Source organism: Phaenicophaeus curvirostris, unplaced genomic scaffold (genome assembly GCF_032191515.1).
Source record: "Phaenicophaeus curvirostris isolate KB17595 unplaced genomic scaffold, BPBGC_Pcur_1.0 scaffold_175, whole genome shotgun sequence".
NCBI lineage: Eukaryota > Metazoa > Chordata > Aves > Cuculiformes > Cuculidae > Phaenicophaeus > Phaenicophaeus curvirostris.
The window spans coordinates 191694-210258 of record NW_027206795.1 but is presented as its reverse complement, the minus strand read 5'-3'; the positions used below and the strand labels follow the sequence as shown (position 1 = coordinate 210258).

Sequence of the window (18565 nt, the reverse complement as noted above, 5' to 3'; positions counted from 1 at the left end):
AGAGGAAGTGGAATCCCCCTTTTCCAGACACTAGAGGAAGCGAATCCCCCTTTTCCAGCCCCTAGAGGAAGCGAATCCCCCTTTTCCAGCCCCTAGAGGAAGCGAATCCCCCTTTTCCAGCCCCCAGAGGAACCGAATCCCCATTTCCAGCCCCTAGAGGAAGCGAATCCCCCTTTTCCAGCCCCTAGAGGAAGCGAATCCCCCTTTTCCAGCCCCTAGAGGAACCGAATCCCCCTTTTCCAGCCCCTAGAGGAACCGAATCCCCCTTTTCCAGCCCCTAGAGGAAGCGAATCCCCCTTTTCCAGCCCCTAGAGGAAGCGAATCCCCCTTTTCCAGCCCCTAGAGGCACCGAATCCCCCTTTTCCAGCCCCTAGAGGAAGCGAATCCCCATTTCCAGCCCCTAGAGGAACCGAATCCCCCTTTTCCAGCCCCTAGAGGAAGCGAATCCCCCTTTTCCAGCCCCTAGAGGAAGCGAATCCCCCTCTTCCAGCCCCTAGAGGCACCGAATCCCCCTTTTCCAGCCCCTAGAGGAACCGAATCCCCCTTTTCCAGCCCCTAGAGGAAGCGAATCCCTCTTTTCCAGCCCCTAGAGGAACCGAATCCCCATTTCCAGCCCCTAGAGGAAGCGAATCCCCCTTTTCCAGCCCCTAGAGGAAGCGAATCCCCCTTTTCCAGCCCCTAGAGGAAGCGAATCCCCCTTTTCCAGCCCCTAGAGGAAGCGAATCCCCCTTTTCCGCCGCGGTTCCCCGCGCTCCGTGGAGGCCGAGGAGGAGGAGGAGGAGGAGGAGGAAGGCACGAAGGCGGCTCAGGGGGCGCGGGCGGCTCTGCGGCTTCGCTTCCTTCGGGCCTTGGGGGCGGCTCGGGGCCGTCCGGCTCGTTTCCGCCTCCGCTCGGGGGTCTGCGTGGACGCCGAGTTGGGAGCCGCCGACGTGGACGCCGTCGCCTTCCAGGTGGACGCGCTCCGCACGCCCCTGGGGGTGCAGGCGGCCGCGCTGCTGCGCTGCTCCGACGTCCTCGCCTTCTCCTTCCCGCTCGCCTCGCGCCCCGGCCCCGCCACCGCTTCCGGAACGTTCCCCGGGGCCGCGGGAACAAAGGCGCCGTTCCCTGAGCTGCGAGGAAGCGAATCCGCCTTTTCCTGAGCCGCGAGGAAGCGAATCCACCGTTTCCTGAGCCGAGAGGAAGCGAATCCGCCTTTCCCTGAGCCGCGAGGAAGCGAATCCGCCTTTTCCTGAGCCGCGAGGAAGCGAATCCGCCGTTTCCTGAGCAGGGAGGAAGCGAATCCGCCTTTTCATGAGCCTGGAGGAAGCGAATCCGCCTTTTCCTGAGCCGAGAGGAAGCGAATCCGCCTTTTCCTGAGCTGAGAGGAAGCGAATCCGCCTTTTCCTGAGCCGAGAGGAAGCGAATCCGCCTTTTCCTGAGTCGAGAGGAAGCGAATCCCCCTTTTCCTGAGCTGAGAGGAAGCGAATCCGCCTTTTCCTGAGCCAAGAGGAAGCGAATCCCCCTTTTCCCAACAATAAAGGAACCGAATCCGCCTTTTCCAGACCCTTGAGGAACCGAATCTGCCTTTTCCAGAGCCGAGAGGAAGCGAATCCGCATTTTCCAGGCAATAAAGGAACCGAATCCCTCTTTTCCTCAGGCTAGAGGAAGCGAATCCCCCTTTTCCAGCCCCTAGAGGAAGCAAATCCCCCTTTTCCAGCCCCTAGAGGAAGCGAATCCCCCTTTCCCAGCCCCTAGAGGAAGCGAATCCCCCTTTTCCAGCCCCTAGAGGAAGCGAATCCCCATTTCCAGCCCCTAGAGGAAGCGAATCCCCCTTTTCCAGCCCCTAGAGGAACCGAATCCCCCTTTTCCAGACCCTAGAGGAAGCGAATCCCCATTTCCAGCCCCTAGAGGAAGCGAATCTCCCTTTTCCAGCCCCTAGAGGAAGCGAATCCCCCTTTTCCAGCCCCTAGAGGAAGCGAATCCCCCTTTTCCAGCCCCTAGAGGAAGCGAATCCCCCTTTTCCAGCCCCTAGAGGAAGCGAATCCCCCTTTTCCAGCCCCTAGAGGAAGCGAATCCCCCTTTTCCAGCCCCTAGAGGAAGCGAATCCCCCTTTTCCAGCCCCTAGAGGAAGCGAATCCCCCTTTTCCAGCCCCTAGAGGAAGCGAATCCCCCTTTTCCAGCCCCTAGAGGAAGCGAATCCCCATTTCCAGCCCCTAGAGGAAGCGAATCCCCCTTTTCCAGCCCCTAGAGGAAGCGAATCCCCATTTCCAGCCCCTAGAGGAACCGAATCCCCATTTCCAGCCCCTAGAGGAAGCGAATCTCCCTTTTCCAGCCCCTAGAGGAACCGAATCCCCCTTTTCCAGACCCTAGAGGAAGCGAATCCCCATTTCCAGCCCCTAGAGGAACCGAATCCCCATTTCCAGCCCCTAGAGGAAGCGAATCCCCCTTTTCCAGCCCCTAGAGGAAGCGAATCCCCCTTTCCCAGCCCCTAGAGGAAGCGAATCCCCCTTTTCCAGCCCCTAGAGGAAGCGAATCCCCATTTCCAGCCCCTAGAGGAAGCGAATCCCCCTTTTCCAGCCCCTAGAGGAAGCGAATCCCCCTTTTCCAGACCCTAGAGGAAGCGAATCCCCATTTCCAGCCCCTAGAGGAAGCGAATCTCCCTTTTCCAGCCCCTAGAGGAAGCGAATCCCCCTTTTCCAGCCCCTAGAGGAAGCGAATCCCCCTTTTCCAGCCCCTAGAGGAAGCGAATCCCCCTTTTCCAGCCCCTAGAGGAAGCGAATCCCCCTTTTCCAGCCCCTAGAGGAAGCGAATCCCCCTTTTCCAGCCCCTAGAGGAAGCGAATCCCCCTTTTCCAGAACATAAAGGAAGCGAATCCCCCTTTTCCAGCCCCTAGAGGAAGCGAATCCCCCTTTTCCAGACCCTAGAGGAAGCGAATCCCCCTTTTCCAGCCCCTAGAGGAAGCGAATCCCCCTTTTCCAGCCCCTAGAGGAAGCGAATCCCCATTTCCAGCCCCCAGAGGAAGCGAATCCCCATTTCCAGCCCCCAGAGGAAGCGAATCCCCCTTTTCCGGCCCCTAGAGGAAGCGAATCCCCCTTTTCCGGCCCCTAGAGGAAGCGAATCCCCCTTTTCCAGCCCCTAGAGGAAGCGAATCCCCCTTTTCCAGCCCCTAGAGGAAGCGAATCCCCCTTTTCCAGAACATAAAGGAAGCGAATCCCCCTTTTCCAGCCCCTAGAGGAACCGAATCCCCATTTCCAGCCCCTAGAGGAAGCGAATCCCCCTTTTCCAGCCCCTAGAGGAAGCGAATCCCCCTTTTCCAGCCCCTAGAGGAAGCGAGTCCCCCTTTTCCAGCCCCTAGAGGAAGCGAGTCCCCCTTTTCCAGCCCCTAGAGGCACCGAATCCCCCTTTTCCAGCCCCTAGAGGCACCGAATCCCCATTTCCAGCCCCTAGAGGCACCGAATCCCCCTTTTCCAGCCCCCAGAGGAAGCGAATCCCCCTTTTCCAGCCCCTAGAGGAAGCGAATCCCCCTTTTCCAGCCCCCAGAGGAAGCGAATCCCCCTTTTCCAGCCCCTAGAGGAAGCGAATCCCCCTTTTCCAGCCCCTAGAGGAAGCGAATCCCCCTTTTCCAGCCCCTAGAGGAAGCGAATCCCCCTTTTCCAGCCCCCAGAGGAAGCGAATCCCCCTTTTCCAGCCCCCAGAGGAAGCGAATCCCCCTTTTGCAGCCCCCAGAGGAAGCGAATCCCCCTTTTCCAGCCCCTAGAGGCACCGAATCCCCCTTTTCCAGACACTAGAGGAAGCGAATCCGCCTTTTCCTGAGCCGAGAGGAAGCAAATCCGCCTTTTCCTGAGCCTGGAGGAAGCGAATCCCCCTTTTCCTGACCCTAGAGGAAGCGAATGCCCCTTTTCCAGCCCCTAGAGGAAGCGAATCCCCCTTTTCCAGCCCCCAGAGGAAGCGAATCCCCCTTTTCCAGCCCCCAGAGGAAGCGAATCCCCCTTTCCAGCCCCCAGAGGAAGCGAATCCCCATTTCCAGCCCCTAGAGGAAGCGAATCCCCCTTTTCCGGCCCCTAGAGGAAGCGAATCCCCCTTTTCCGGCCCCCAGAGGAAGCGAATCCCCCTTTTCCGGCCCCCAGAGGAAGCGAATCCCCCTTTTCCGGCCCCCAGAGGAAGCGAATCCCCCTTTTCCGGCCCCCAGAGGAAGCGAATCCCCCTTTTCCGGCCCCCAGAGGAAGCGAATCCCCCTTTTCCGGCCCCCAGAGGAAGCGAATCCCCCTTTTCCAGCCCCTAGAGGAAGCGAATCCCCCTTTTCCCGACGTTTCTACCCGCAGCGCCTGTTTTCCTGCAGGAAACGAGTCGGCCCCGGGGGCTAACGATGCTTTTCCGTGTTTATTTGCTCCCGGAGGCGCCGGCGCCGTCAGTGCCGGTAGTGAGGGCTCCGCGACCGCGAGCGGGACCGGGAGCGTCTGCGCCGGGGGGACACGAGTGAACGGGGGGTCCCTGGGGGTCCCGGGAACCCCCCCCGGAGCGGGAAGTGGGAAAGGGGGGGGGCCTACCTGCGGGAGGAGCTGTGATCCCGACCTGCAAGGGAGAGGGGACAGCGTCAGGGGCCTGGGGACACCATGGCGGGGACAGGGACACCATGGCGGGGACAGGGACACCATGGCGGGGACAGGGACACCATGGGGGGGACAGGGACACCATGGGGGACGCGATGGGGGATGTGGGGACATGTTGGGGGATGTGGGGACACGATGGGGACACGATGGGGGACGTGGGGATGTAGTGGGGACATGGGGACACAATGGGGGACATGGGGACACGATGGGGGACACAATGGGGGACACAATGGGGGACACAATGGGGGACACAATGGGGGACACAATGGGGGACATGGGGACACAATGGGGGACACGATGGGGGACACGATGGGGGATGTGGGGACACGATGGGGGACATGATGGGGGACATGGGGATGTTGTGGGGGACACAGGGACACGATGGGGGACACGGGGACACAATGGGGGACACGGGGATGTTGTGGGGGACGTGGGGACGCGATGGGGGACGTGGGGACGCGATGGGGGACGCGGGCATGTAGTGGGGGACACAGGGATGTAGTGGGGGACATGGAGACACTATAGGGGACACGATGGGGGACGTGGGGACACGATGGGGGACACGATGGGGGACACGGGGATGTTGTGGGGGACACGGGGACACGATGGGGGACACGATGGGGGACACGGGGATGTAGTGGGGGACATGGGGACACAATGGGGGACACGACGGGGGACACGGGGATGTAGTGAAGGACAGAGGGACACGATGGGGGACATGGGGATGTGGTGGGGGATGCGGGGACACGATAGGGGACATGCCGGGGGACATGGGGACACAACAGGGGGACGCGGGGACGCAATCAGGGGCTTGGGGAAGTGATGGGGGACACAAGGGGGGACACGGGGATGTAGTGGAGGACAGAGGGACACGATGAGGGACACGGGGATGTGGTGGGGGACAGAGGGACACGATGAGGGACACGGGGATGTGGTGGGGGACGTGGGGACGTGACGGGGGGTGTGGGGACACGACGGGGACACGATGGGGACACAATCAGTGGCTTGGGGAAGTGAAGGGGGACACGAGGGGGGACACGGGGATGGGGTGGGGGACGTGGGGACGCGACGGGGGGTGTGGGGACACGATCAGTGGCTTGGGGAAGCGAAGGGGGACACGAGGGGGGACACGGGGATGCGGTGGGGGACGTGGGGACGCGACGGGGGGTGTGGGGACACGACGGGGACACGATCAGTGGCTTGGGGAAGCGAAGGGGGACACGAGGGGGGACACGGGGATGCGGTGGGGGACGTGGGGACGCGCTCGGGGGACTCGGGGAACCGGGAAGGCGCGTCGGGATGAGGGAACGTGCCCCGAGGGTGCTGGCACTCGGGGCTGAGGGGACGCGGGGGGGGGACTCGAGGACGCGCTCGAGGGGCCTCAGGGGGTTTTTCCTGCGGCTACGTGCGGGGTTGGGGGTTCCCGCTGTTTCGGGGGGCTCTGCTGAACCCCTAAACCCCCCCCCCCCGCCCCCCGGAGCAGCTGAGGAGCCGCCGGCACTCACCGTATCGCGGCGACGGGGACGGCGAGCGGCTCTGGCGGCTGTACTGCCGCTCCCACTCCTCGCGTTCCTTCTCCCGGCGTTCTCGCTCCCTGCCGAGGAGGAGAAATAAAAAAAAAATATTATTAAAAAAAACTCAAAGCCAGGAGGTTCACGCCGCCCCTGGAGCCAGCGGATCCAGCGGAGGAGGTCGCGGGGATTTTACTTCATGCGGATTTTCCGGGCCATGGCGCGCAGCTCGTCCTCCCGTTCCTGCAGGGGGGAAGAGCGGCTCGTTAGGCGGCGGCGTTGACGAGGTTGGCGCGGGTGACGCTCGCCGGGGCCTTCGCCTACCTGTCGCTCGTGCTCCTGTTGCAGCATTTTCTCCTGCGCCGCCTTCTTATCGGCTTTAACTGTGGAAAAAATCGAGAGAGGAGGTTGTGGGACGCGGGGATGAGCAAGTTTGGAGATGACGCTGAGCTGGGGAGGAGCTGGAGGGGTTTGAGGTTCTCCAGAGGGATCTGAAGAGCTTGGATCCATGGGCTGAGAGCAACGGGATGAGGGTCAACCAGGAACTTGGGGAACAACAGCCCCGGGCAGCTCCCAGCGAGGAGGAGAGCGGCTGGAAAGGGCCCTGGAGGAGAAGGACCTGGGGGGGTCGGTGGGACACGAGCCAGCAGGGGCCCAGGGGGCCAAGAAGGCCAAGGGCATCTTGGCTTGGAGCAGCCCCCAGGGAGGTTCTTCTCCCTCGGCCTCTGGGGAGACCCGACCTCGAATCCTGGGGGCAGCTCTGGGCCCCGAGGAGAACCTGGAGGGCCTGGAGCCTCCGGAGAAGAGCCCGGAGCTGGGGAAGGGGCTGGAGAAGAAGAGGAGCGGCTGAGGGAGCTGGAGAAGAGGAGGCCGAGGGGAGAGCTCGTTGCTCTCTCCAACTCCCTGCGAGGAGGTTGTGGAGAGGAGGGAGCTGGGCTCTTCTCCCGAGGGGACAGGACGAGGGGGAACGGCCTCCAGCTCCACCCGGGGAGCCTCAGATGGGACATCAAGAGAAGATTCTTCATGGAAAGGGGCCCTGGGCCCTGGAACAGGGAGGGGGCTGAGTCCCCAACCCTGGAGGGTTTGAGGTGGACGAGGTGCTGAGGGACACGGGTCAGTGGTTGATGGGGACGGTTGGACTCGATGACCCGTTGGGTCTCTTCCAACCTGGTGCTTCTCTGATTTTATGGTTCTGCGGGTCGGAGCGGGCCGGGGGGCACTCACACTGCCGGTTCAGAGCCTTCTGCATGCGCAGCTTCAGCTTCTCCTGCGGCGTCAGCTTGGGCTGCAAGCGAAGCAGAGGCACCCGTCAAGCTGGGGGACGAGGATCCCCACGTTCCCCCCCTCTCAGGCCGCAGCCCATGCTGGATCCGGGTTCCGGTCCTGATCCCGGTGTCGGGAACCCCCCCCCCCCCCCCAATTCCCAACACCAGCTCCGAGGGCCGGATCCACCAGCCCCGGGGACCAGGACCCCTCGCGCCAACACCGGCTCCGCGTCCCGGCCCCCAACCTCGCCCCGGAGACAGATTTGGGGTCACCTCTGGCCTCAGTGACAGATTTGGGGGCCATGGGGACAGATTTGGGGTCCCCCCGACCATGGTGACAGATTTGGGGGCCACCTCTGGCCTCAGTGACAGATTTGGGGACCACTCCTGACCACAGGGACAGATTTGGGGGCCCCCTGTGACCACAGAGACAGATTTGGGGGCCACCCCTGGCCTCGGTGACAGATTTGGGGGCCACCCCTGGCCATGGTGACAGATTTGGGGGCCACCCCTGGCCTCGGTGACAGATTTGGGGGCCACCCCGGTCTTGGTGACAGATTTCAGGGCCACCTGTGGCCACAGGGACAGATTTTGGGGCCACTCCTCACCATGGTGACAGATTTGGAGGCCACCCCTGACCACGGGGACAGATTTGGGGGTCACCCCTGGCACCGGGGACAGATTTGGGGGCCACCCCTGGTCTTGGTGACAGATTTCAGGGCCACCTGTGGCCTCAGTGACAGATTTGGGGGCCACCCCTGGCCTCAGGGACAGATTTGGGGGCCACCCCTGACCACAGGGACAGATTCGGGGGCCACCCCTGGCCTCAGTGACAGATTTGGGGACCACTCCTGACCACAGGGACAGATTTGGAGGCCCCCCATGACCACAGAGACAGATTTGGGGGCCACCCCTGGCCTCGGTGACAGATTTGGGGGCCACCCCTGGCCTCAGTGACAGATTTCAGGGCCACCTGTGGCCACAGGGACAGATTTTGGGGCCACTCCTCATCATGGTGACAGATTTGGGGGCCACCCCTGACCACGGGGACAGATTTGGGGGCCACCCCTGACCACGGGGACAGATTTGGGGGCCACCCCTGACCACAGAGACAGATTTGGGGGCCACCCCTGACCACACTGACAGATTTGGGGGCCACCCCTGGCCTCGGGGACAGCTTCGGGGGCCACAGTGACCCCAGTGGCTCCCCGGGTGCTGCAGCCGCCACCAGCTGGGGGCGGCGGGGACACCCCCAGGGGCACCCCAGACACCCCCAGGGGCAGCGGGGACACCCCCAGGGGCAGCGGGGACACCCCCAGGGTTGGCAGGGACACCCCTAGGGGTGGTAGGGACACCCCCAGGGGCAGCGGGGACACCCCCAGGGGCGGCGGGGACACCCCCAGGGGCACCCCGGACACCCCCAGGGGCACCCCGGACACCCCTAGGGTTGGCGGGGACACCCCTAGGGTCGGCGGGGACACCCCCAGGGTCGGCGGGGACACCCCCAGGGGCACCGGGGACACCCCTAGGGTCAGCGGGGACACCCCCAGGGGCACCCCGGACACCCCCAGGGGCACCCCGGACACCCCCAGGGGCGGCGGGGACACCCCCAGGGCCAATCTGAGGAGGCCCCCGGGCTCTGAGAAGGCCCCGGGGCTCCTCGGGCCCCCACTTCACCCCCTGGGGGAGCCGGTTCTGGCTCACCGGGACCCCCCCAAAATCAGCCCCCCCAGGCTCCAAAAAATAAAACCCAAAAGGAGCAGGAGGGGCCACCAGCCCAAAGAGGTGGGGGGGGGACACAAGGGGACAGGGGGCTCCACCGGCCACCACGACCCTGAGCTGCAGCGATGCTGGTTAAAAGGGGAGGTTAAATTCTTACTGACTTTGGCAGCTCCTGTCTCTTTACCGGCAGCGCTTTCAGCCCTAACGAGGAAAAAAAATTCAAAAAAATTAAAATAAAATAGAGATGGGGGGGGGGGGGGGTGAGGGGGCGCAGAGCGAGGGGCCTCCCGGCTGCTCCCCCTTCCTCACTTTTTCAGTTTTTCCCCCACGGCAGGCGACGCCGCGGGCCGGGGCGGCTTCTCGCGAGGCGGAGACGGAGATTTGCTGCGGCTCTGGGAGTCGCTGGGGCTGCGGCTGCTGCTCCAGTGGCGGCCGCAGCGCCCGCCGCGCCGGTACCGCTCGCCGGAACGGGAACGGCTCCTGCGGAGGGGAAAAAAGTTGATGGGGGGGGCGCAGGGGGAGCCCCCCGCAAGGTCTAAGCGGGGCCCGTGGGGAGACAACGCTGAGCGGCGGGGGAGCAAAGAGCGGCTGGAGGGGTTGGAGGTTCTCCAGAGGGATCTGAGCTGCTTGGATCCATGGGTTGAGAGCAACGGGATGAGGGTCAACGAGGAACTTGGGGAACAACAGCCCCCCGGGCAGCTCCCGGCAAGGAGGAGAGCGGCTGGAAAGGGCCCTGGAGGAGAAGGACCTGGGGGGGTCGGTGGGACACGAGCCAGCAGGGGCCCAGGGGGCCAAGAAGGCCAAGGGCATCTTGGCTTGGAGCAGCCCCCAGGGAGGTTCTTCTCCCTCGGACTCTGGGGAGACCCGACCTCGAATCCTGGGGGCAGCTCTGGGCCCCGAGGAGAACCTGGAGGGCCTGGAGCCTCCGGAGAAGAGCCCGGAGCTGGGGAAGGGGCTGGAGAAGAAGAGGAGCGGCTGAGGGAGCTGGAGAAGAGGAGGCCGAGGGGAGAGCTCGTTGCTCTCTCCAACTCCCTGCGAGGAGGTTGTGGAGAGGAGGGAGCTGGGCTCTTCTCCCGAGGGGACAGGACGAGGGGGAACGGCCTCCAGCTCCACCCGGGGAGCCTCAGATGGGACATCAAGAGAAGATTCTTCATGGAAAGGGTCATCGGGCACTGGAACGGGGAGGGGGTTGAGTCCCCAACCCTGGAGGGTTTAGAAGACCCCTGAGGGACATGGGTTAGTGATCAATGGGAATGGTTGGACTTGATGACCCAGTGGGTCCTTTCCAACCTGGTGCTTTCCCATCCATCCAACAGCACTGAAAGGTTTTTTGGAGCTGGGAACCTGGGCCCCAAGAAGAACCTGGAGGGCCTGGAGCCTCCGGAGAAGAGCCCGGAGCTGGGGAAGGGGCTGGAGAAGAAGAGGAGCGGCTGAGGGAGCTGGGGGGGGTTCAAACTCACCGCGGAGGAGCCCGAGAGGGAACTGGGGAGGTGAAGGGAGCGGGAAGGAAGCTGGAGCTCACCTGGAGCGGCGTCGGGAGCCGTAGCGATAGCCCCGCTCGGGGGAGTAGGAGCGGGAGCGGCGCCGGCTGTCCCAGGAGCCGCCTGCCGAGTAGCGGCGGCTGCGGCTGCGGGAGCGCGAGTAGCGGCGGCGGCTGCGGGAGCGGCAGTAGCGGCCCGAGCGGTGGTAGCCGCCACGGTGCGAGCGGGAGCTGGAGCGGGAGCTGGACGAGGTGGAGGACGACAGGGAGGTGGAGGAGGACGACGAGCGGCGCCTGGAAGGGACAACGCGGGATGAGAAAGGAGGGGACGGGACCCTCTCGTTGCCCCCGGGTAGCGCCGTGACGCCTCCCCGCTTCCCTTCCCGTGAGCCAGAGGATGCTCCGCGTCCTCGAGAAGAGGAGGTGGCTTGGCTCCCACCCCAATTCCAGCCCCTCAACCCCGTTTCCAGGAAGATCTGGAAGTTCTCATGAAGATTTCTCAGAGCTGGGTGAACCCAGCGGGGCCGGCAACGCTTCCCCGAGCGAGAACCCACCCCCCTGCTCCCTTCCAGCCTCCAAATTCTCCCCCTTCGAGAGCTCCGGCGGCGTCGGGAGCGTCTCCACGCGGCGCCAGCCACGAGGGGAAGGGTCGGGAATGAAAAATAAAAAGAGCTGGATTGAGAGAGTTACCGACCGGGACGAGGCGCTATGACCTGAGGCGGCGCTGCCCGGCTGCCCTGGGCCGCTGCTGCGCTGTTTGCCGGGCCCGGCGGCTTTTCCGGAGGCGCCGGCGGCTTGAGCCGATGCCGCCGCGGCCGCCGCTTCTTCGTCGCTGCCGCCGAAGCTGGTGATGAAGGTGATTTTCTCCTCGTGGCCGGGAGACGGAGTGCGGGAGCGGGAGCGCGAGTCCGAGGTGGATTCCGAAGGGGAGCTGCGAGGCGGCGAGGAGAGACGGAGGGTTAGGAGCCAACAGGTTCCCCGGAGAGCGAGGGGAACGCGGGCCACGGGGGAGAAGCGGCTCGGTCCGCGGGGGGCTGCGAGCGCTCACCGTTTGTAGGGATCGTAGGTGGGGCTGTCTCGCCGGGCGTAGCTGGGAGGGAGAAGCATAAAATCAGAGAAGCACCAGGTTGGAAGAGACCCAACGGGTCATTGAGTCCAACCGTCCCCATCAACCACTGACCCGTGTCCCTCAGCGCCTCGTCCACCTTAAACCCTCCAGGGTTGGGGACTCAACCCCCTCCCTGTTCCAGGGCCCAGGGCCCCTTTCCATGAAGAATCTTCTCTTGATGTCCCATCTGAGGCTCCCCTGGTGGAGCTGGAGGCCGTTCCCCCTCGTCCTGTCCCCTCGGGAGAAGAGCCCAGCTCCCTCCTCTCCACAACCTCCTCGCAGGGAGTTGGAGAGAGCAACGAGCTCTCCCCTCGGCCTCCTCTTCTCCAGCTCCCTCAGCCGCTCCTCTTCTTCTCCAGCCCCTTCCCCAGCTCCGGGCTCTTCTCCGGAGGCTCCAGGCCCTCCAGGTTCTCCTCGGGGCCCAGAGCTGCCCCCAGGATTCGAGGTCGGGTCTCCCCAGAGGCCGAGGGAGAAGAACCTCCCTGGGGGCTGCTCCAAGCCAAGATGCCCTTGGCCTTCTTGGCCCCCTGGGCCCCTGCTGGCTCGTGTCCCACCGACCCCCCCAGGTCCTTCTCCTCCAGGGCCCTTTCCAGCCGCTCTCCTCCTCGCTGGAGCTGCCCGGGGGGTTGTTGTGCCCCAAGTTCCTGGTTGACCCTCATCCAGGGGTCAGAGCCCCCCCCGGACGCGGGATGGGAGCTCACCTGGGTGGGCTGATTTTCCTCCCCTTCAAGCGCTTCTCCCTGAATTCCCTCCTCTGGCGGCGAGAGCGACGGCCCTGGGGGAGCAGCCGGAGCTGAGAGGTGGCACCGGCCAGGAGAAGACACCCTGGCCCCAGGCGGGATCTCCAAGGCTCGAAGCTGGATGAGCTGATGGAGCCGGCGCTGCCCTTACCGAGTACATCGCCTTCTCCTCCTCCAGAGCTTTGGCGTTTTTAATCGCTTCGGCCTCCTCTTTGTCCTTCCGCAACATCCTTTACGCCCCCAAAAAAGAAACAGAAGCCCTCGAGAACCTGCTTGGGGGATATTCCAGCCCACCCGACCTCGTCGGATGGAGCCAGTGATCTCCAGAGGGCCCTTCCACCCCACCACCCCGTGATCCAACAGGAGCCGGAACCCGCTGAGGGAACCTGTGAGGAGGAATCTCCTGGTCAAGCTCCTCGGCTCCTCCTAATCGAGCTCTTCAGTTTCTCCTAACCGAGCTCCTTGGTGTCTCCTAACCGAGCTCTTCGGTTTCTCCTAACCGAGCTCCTTGGTGTCTCCTAACCGAGCTCCTTGGTGTCTCCTAACCGAGCTCCTTGGTGTCTCCTAACCGAGCTCCTTGGTGTCTCCTAACCGAGCTCCTCGGCTCCTCCTAACCGAGCTCCTCGGCTTCTCCTAACCGAGCTCCTCGGCTTCTCCTAACCGAGCTCCTTAGTGTCTCCTACCCAAGCTCCTCAGCTTCTCCTAACAAAGCTCCTCAGCTTCTCCTAACCGAGCTCCTCGGCGTCTCCCACCCAAGCTCCTTGGCGTCTCCTCCCCAAGCTCCTTGGCGTCTCCTCCCCAAGCTCCTTGGCGTCTCCCACCCAAGCTCCTTGGCGTCTCCCACCCAAGCTCCTTGGCGTCTCCCACCCAAGCTCCTCGGCGTCTCCTCCCCAAGCTCCTCGGCGTCTCCCACCCAAGCTCCTCGGCGTCTCCCACCCAAGCTCCTCGGCGTCTCCCACCCAAGCTCCTCGGCGTCTCCTTGGCGTCTCCTACCCAAGCTCCTTAGTGTCTCCTAACCAAGCTCCTCGGCGTCTCCCACCCAAGCTCCTCGGCGTCTCCCACCCAAGCTCCTTGGCGTCTCCCACCCAAGCTCCTTGGCGTCTCCCACCCAAGCTCCTCGGCGTCTCCCACCCGAGCTCCTCGGCTTCTCCTACCCAAGCTCCTTGGCGTCTCCCACCCAAGCTCCTCGGCGTCTCCCACCCAAGCTCCTCGGCTCCTCCAGGCCGTACCTGACGAAGTCGCCGTCCGCCATGCCGTAGGTGGTCGCCTGCTTGTTCAGGTCGGCCACTTGCTCCTGGTTCAGCTCGTCCACGTCCACTTCCACATCTGAGACGGGAGCACGAGGCGCTCAGCGCCGCCGCCGGGCAGGACCGGCCGCCTCGGCTCCCTCGCCGGAGGAGCCGCCCGGCTCGGAGGGCGTTACCGATATCGGGGATGACTTCGTCTTCGTCCGTGTTGCTCTCTTCCTCGGAGTCTTCCTCCTCTCCGTGCTTCTCCAGCGAGTTCTCCAGCTCCGCCACGGTGCTGTCCTCGTACGTGTAGCCGATGGAGGCCTTCTTCTCCGCCAACCTGGAGACGGGAACGCTCAGGCCCTGCCCTCCCGCCCCCTCCACGCGAAAAAACCCATCGGGGCGCGGAGATTCCTCGGGAAACCGGCCCTTCCTCTGCCTCCCTCCTCATCCTCCCCTCCTCTGCTCAACCCCAGGAGAACCTGGTGGCCACGAGGACAACCAGAAAGCATCGGAGACGGCATTAACGTCACCGAGAGCAGCTCGGAGGGATCTGGGACCAGCAGGAGGGCTCCAAGGACGCAGGGACGCGACCACCCGCCTCCTCCGCGCACGCTCACTTCTTTTTCTCGTCCTCGTTGGGCTTCTGGAGGCCCCCGTAGAGCTCGTCGATGTAGATCTGGTAGAGACACTGCTCCTCGGAGACTGCAACAAGACCGGGACGTCACCTACCTGCTCTACGCCCGCCCCAGAGCGCTGCTGATGAGCCGCGGCTCGTTAAGAGGGGCCGCGGCTCGTTAGAGCTCTCCCAGCTCTAGAACCTCGGGGCTTCACTCACTGCCAGCAAAGTCGTTCTGCACCAGCCCTCGGTACCGCTCGTAGTTACATTTCCGCTCGTCGGATTCCTGCTCCGGGGAGCTGGAAAGGAGGAGGAGGAGACACAAGAGTTTGGGGCTCCCCAGCCTCCCACGAGCTGGAGGTCCCCGTCTCCCCACGGGATTTCGAGCCCCGGAATAAAAACACGGCCCCGTCCCGCTCGGAGTAGCAAAACTCAGCTCCATCCTCTCTGCTCTTCCAGACAGAGCGGCGCTGGGGGGGTCAGAATTTCAGAGAATCAGAGAAGCACCAGGTTGGAAAAGACCCAACGGGTCATCGAGTCCAACCGTCCCCATCGACCACTGACCCGTGTCCCTCAGCACCTCGTCCACCTCAAACCCTCCAGGGTTGGGGACTCAACCCCCTCCCTCTTCCAGTGACCAATGACCCTTTCCGTGAAGAATCTTCTCTTGATGTCCCATCCTGAGGCTCCCCGGGTGGAGCTGGAGGCCGTTCCCCCTCGTCCTGTCCCCTCGGGAGAAGAGCCCAGCTCCCTCCTCTCCACAACCTCCTCACAGGGAGTTGGAGAGAGCAACGAGCTCTCCCCTCGGCCTCCTCTTCTCCAGCTCCCTCAGCCGCTCCTCTTCTTCTCCAGCCCCTTCCCCAGCTCCGGGCTCTTCTCCGGAGGCTCCAGGCCCTCCAGGTTCTCCTCGGGGCCCAGAGCTGCCCCCAGGATTCGAGGTCGGGTCTCCCCAGAGGCCGAGGGAGAAGAACCTCCCTGGGGGCTGCTCCAAGCCAAGATGCCCTTGGCCTTCTTGGCCCCCTGGGCCCCTGCTGGCTCGTGTCCCACCGACCCCCCCAGGTCCTTCTCCTCCAGGGCCCTTTCCAGCCGCTCTCCTCCTCGCCGGGAGCTGCCCGGGGCTGTTGTGCCCCAAGTTCCTGGTTGACCCTCATCCCGTTGCTCTCAACCCATGGATCCAAGCTCTTCAGATCCCTCTGGAGAACCTCAAACCCCTCGTTTGATGGCAACGCTTGGACTCGATGATCCGATGGGTCTTTCCCAACCTGGGGATTCTCCAATTCTCTGCTTAGCCGCGCGGTTGCCCTCCTCCACCCAACGCTCTCTGCTTCCCGGACCTCAAAACCAACCCCAACCCCTCCGGTCAACGGCTCCGGAGGCTCCCGAGGCCGGCGGCTCCCGCTCCCCTCGCCTTACATGGGGTTGAGCAGGGGCGGCGTGTACATGGGGATGTAATCCAGGTGGGCCCTCACGTCGAAGCGATCGATCATGTTGTTGGTGTCGCCTTGCCAGGGCATCCTACGAGGAGCGAGAAATCACCGAGATCAGGAAGAAGAAGAAAATAAACCCACAAGCGGAGCCAGATTCGCGGCCGCCGGGTAGCGCTCGGCTCTCCAGCATCGCTCAACGCCCCCAAAAAAAAATAAGAGGAGAGCAACTTCGCCTTTAAAGGAGCACGAAGAGCCTTGGTTTTCGTTTTCAAGCGTGGAAGATGCCGGTTACTCACATGTTGACGGGGCTCTCGGCAGCCAGAGCGACGGCCGAGTCCAGGTGGACCTTGCAGGCTCGGCCGTGCACCTGAAGGAACTGAGCTGGGTCCTTCTTCTAGGAGGAGGAGGAGGAGAAATTCCAGGTTAGGGAAGAAAAAATAGGGGGTGAAACCCCCCCGAGGATTGGGAAAAGGGAGAAGGGGCCACGGGGAAAAATGGAGAGCGAGAGCCACGAGAAGCAGGGAAAAGGGGGAGCCTCAAGGTTCTAGTGATGGAGAAAAGGGGGAGCCCCAAGGTTCCAGCGCTGGAGAAAAGGGGGAGCCTCAAGGTTCTAGCGCTGGAGAAAAGGGGGAGCCCCAAGGTTCCAGCGCTGGAGAAAAGGGGGAGCCCCAAGGTTCTAGTGATGGAGAAAAGGGGGAGCCCCAAGGTTCTAGTGATGGAGAAAAGGGGGAGCCCCAAGGTTCTAGTGAGGGAGAAAAGGGGGAGCCCCAAGGTTCTAGTGAGGGAGAAAAGGGGGAGCCCCAAGGTTCCAGCGCTGGAGAAAAGGGGGAGCCCCAAGGTTCTAGCGCTGGAGAAAAGGGGGAGCCCCAAGGTTCTAGCGCTGGAGAAAAGGGGGAGCCCCAAGGTTCTAGTGCTGGAGAAAAGGGGGAGCCTCAAGGTTCTAGTGAGGGAGAAAAGGGGGAGCCCCAAGGTTCTAGTGATGGAGAAAAGGGGGAGCCCCAAGGTTCTAGTGATGGAGAAAAGGGGGAGCCCCAAGGTTCTAGCGATGGAGAAAAGGGGGAGCCCCAAGGTTCTAGCGATGGAGAAAAGGGGGAGCCCCAAGGTTCTAGCGATGGAGAAAAGGGGGAGCCCCAAGGTTCTAGCGCTGGAGAAAAGGGGGAGCCCCAAGGTTCTAGCGATGGAGAAAAGGGGGAGCCCCAAGGTTCTAGTGATGGAGAAAAGGGGGAGCCCCAAGGTTCTAGTGATGAAGAAAAGGGGGAGCCCCAAGGTTCTAGTGATGGAGAAAAGGGGGAGCCTCAAGGTTCTAGCGCTGGAGAAAAGGGGGAGCCCCAAGGTTCTAGCGCTGGAGAAAAGGGGGAGCAGGAGCCCTGAGCCTCGGGGTGAAGGTTCCCCCTCTTCCCGCGGGTTCCCAGACGCAGACACTCACGATTTTCTCGTAGTACTCGCGGCGCCGCTCGGCGCGTTTCTTGTAGTCGACCATCATCCCTCGCAGTTTGCGCTCGTGCTTGCGGGCCTCGTGCCACATCGCGGCGCCGCCGCGGGGCCCCGGGGGCAGCCGGAGGAGACGGGGGGGGGGACGACACCGACGCTCCCTGAGGGACGGGGACACGGAGTTTGGGGACACGGGGACGAGGAGAAACGAGCAAGGGGGACACGGAACCACTAGGTGGGAATCAATGATAGAATCATACAATAACGAGGTTGGAAAAGACCCTTCGGATCATGGAGTCCAACTGCTCGCATAAATCACTAAACTATGTTCCTCAGGGGGCTTCTAAACCCTTAAACCCTCCAGGGTTGGGGACTCAGCCCCCTCCCCGTTCCAGGGCCCAGGGACCCTTTCCATGAAGAATTTTTCATAAAAAAAAATAGTTCAGAAGCTGAGGAGACACCAGAGGTCAACGCGACGCCCGGCAACCCCGAAACAGGAGGAGAAAACACCTCAACGCCAACCGGGGTCCAACCTGTGGACACCTAGCACCTCCCAGCAAGGCTCTGGCACCTTCTGGACCTCATAGAACCATGGAAACACCAGGTTGGAAAAGACCCATGGGATCATGGAGTCCAACCGTCCCCAGTGATCACTGACCCGTGTCCCTCAGCGCCTCGTCCACCTTAAACCCTCCAGGGTTGGGGCCTCAACCCCCTCCCTGTTCCAGGGCCCAGGGCCCCTTTCCATGAAGAATCTTCTCTTGATGTCCCATCTGAGGCTCCCCGGGTGGAGCTGGAGGCCGTTCCCCCTCGTCCTGTCCCCTCGGGAGAAGAGCCCAGCTCCCTCCTCTCCACAACCTCCTCGCAGGGAGTTGGAGAGAGCAACGAGCTCTCCCCTCGGCCTCCTCTTCTCCAGCTCCCTCAGCCGCTCCTCTTCTTCTCCAGCCCCTTCCCCAGCTCCGGGCTCTTCTCCGGAGGCTCCAGGCCCTCCAGGTTCTCCTCGGGGCCCAGAGCTGCCCCCAGGATTCGAGGTCGGGTCTCCCCAGAGGCCGAGGGAGAAGAACCTCCCTGGGGGCTGCTCCAAGCCAAGATGCCCTTGGCCTCCTTGGCCCCCTGGGCCCCTGCTGGCTCGTGTCCCACCGACCCCCCCAGGTCCTTCTCCTCCAGGGCCCTTTCCAGCCGCTCTCCTCCTCGCCGGGAGCTGCCCGGGGCTGTTGTGCCCCAAGTTCCTCGTTAACCCTCATCCCGTTGCTCTCAACCCATGGATCCAAGCTGCTCAGATCCCTTTGTAAGGGAAGGGGACACCGGGGGGGGATCACGAAGCAAGCGGGGAGGGGGTGAGGGACCCATTTTGGGGGGGGGGGGGCGCGGCCGCCATGTCTCACTCACCGCTGAGCCGCGGCCGAGGAGAACCCGGAAGCGGAAGTGAGGGGGCGGGGCCCGC

General features: G+C 63.3%; 1 protein-coding gene across 4 annotated transcripts; it reads right to left on the bottom strand.

Annotated features, from left to right (window-relative positions):
* Positions 1–4340: 4340 nt before the first annotated feature.
* On the bottom strand, positions 4341–18536 carry CLASRP (CLK4 associating serine/arginine rich protein). 4 transcript variants are annotated; one of them, XM_069882512.1, is made up of 21 exons: positions 18511–18536; positions 17117–17282; positions 15987–16084; positions 15677–15778; positions 14483–14562; positions 14265–14349; positions 13839–13984; positions 13645–13741; positions 12567–12645; positions 12377–12450; positions 11616–11657; positions 11262–11498; positions 10610–10861; positions 9397–9567; positions 9249–9288; positions 7325–7385; positions 6425–6483; positions 6297–6343; positions 6095–6183; positions 4527–4551; positions 4341–4436 (listed from the first exon to the last, which is right to left on the bottom strand). In XM_069882512.1, exons 2-21 carry the CDS (start codon positions 17213–17215, stop codon positions 4388–4390), a joined length of 1932 nt encoding a protein of 643 aa, XP_069738613.1. In that variant the 5' UTR covers positions 17216–17282; positions 18511–18536; the 3' UTR covers positions 4341–4387. The 4 variants fall into 4 exon arrangements, 3 of the variants coding, with proteins under 3 accessions (XP_069738613.1, XP_069738615.1, XP_069738614.1); XR_011339623.1 differs by lacking the exons at positions 4341–4436; positions 4527–4551; positions 6095–6183 and having other exon boundaries at positions 6292–6343; positions 9245–9288; XM_069882514.1 differs by lacking the exons at positions 4341–4436; positions 4527–4551; positions 6095–6183; positions 6297–6343; positions 6425–6483 and having other exon boundaries at positions 9245–9288; positions 11258–11498.
* Positions 18537–18565: the final 29 nt, after the last annotated feature.

Coding starts and splice junctions, on each gene's coding strand:
- CLASRP (XM_069882512.1), bottom strand. CDS start 17,215: ATGTGGCACGAGGCCCGCAAGCACGAGCGCAAACTGCGAGGGATGATG. Junction 11,658..12,376: donor AGGAAAATCAGCCCACCCAG/GTGAGCTCCCAT, acceptor TCTCCCTCCCAG/CTACGCCCGGCGAGACAGCC. Junction 7,386..9,248: donor AAGAGACAGGAGCTGCCAAA/GTCAGTAAGAAT, acceptor CTTCGCTTGCAG/CCCAAGCTGACGCCGCAGGA.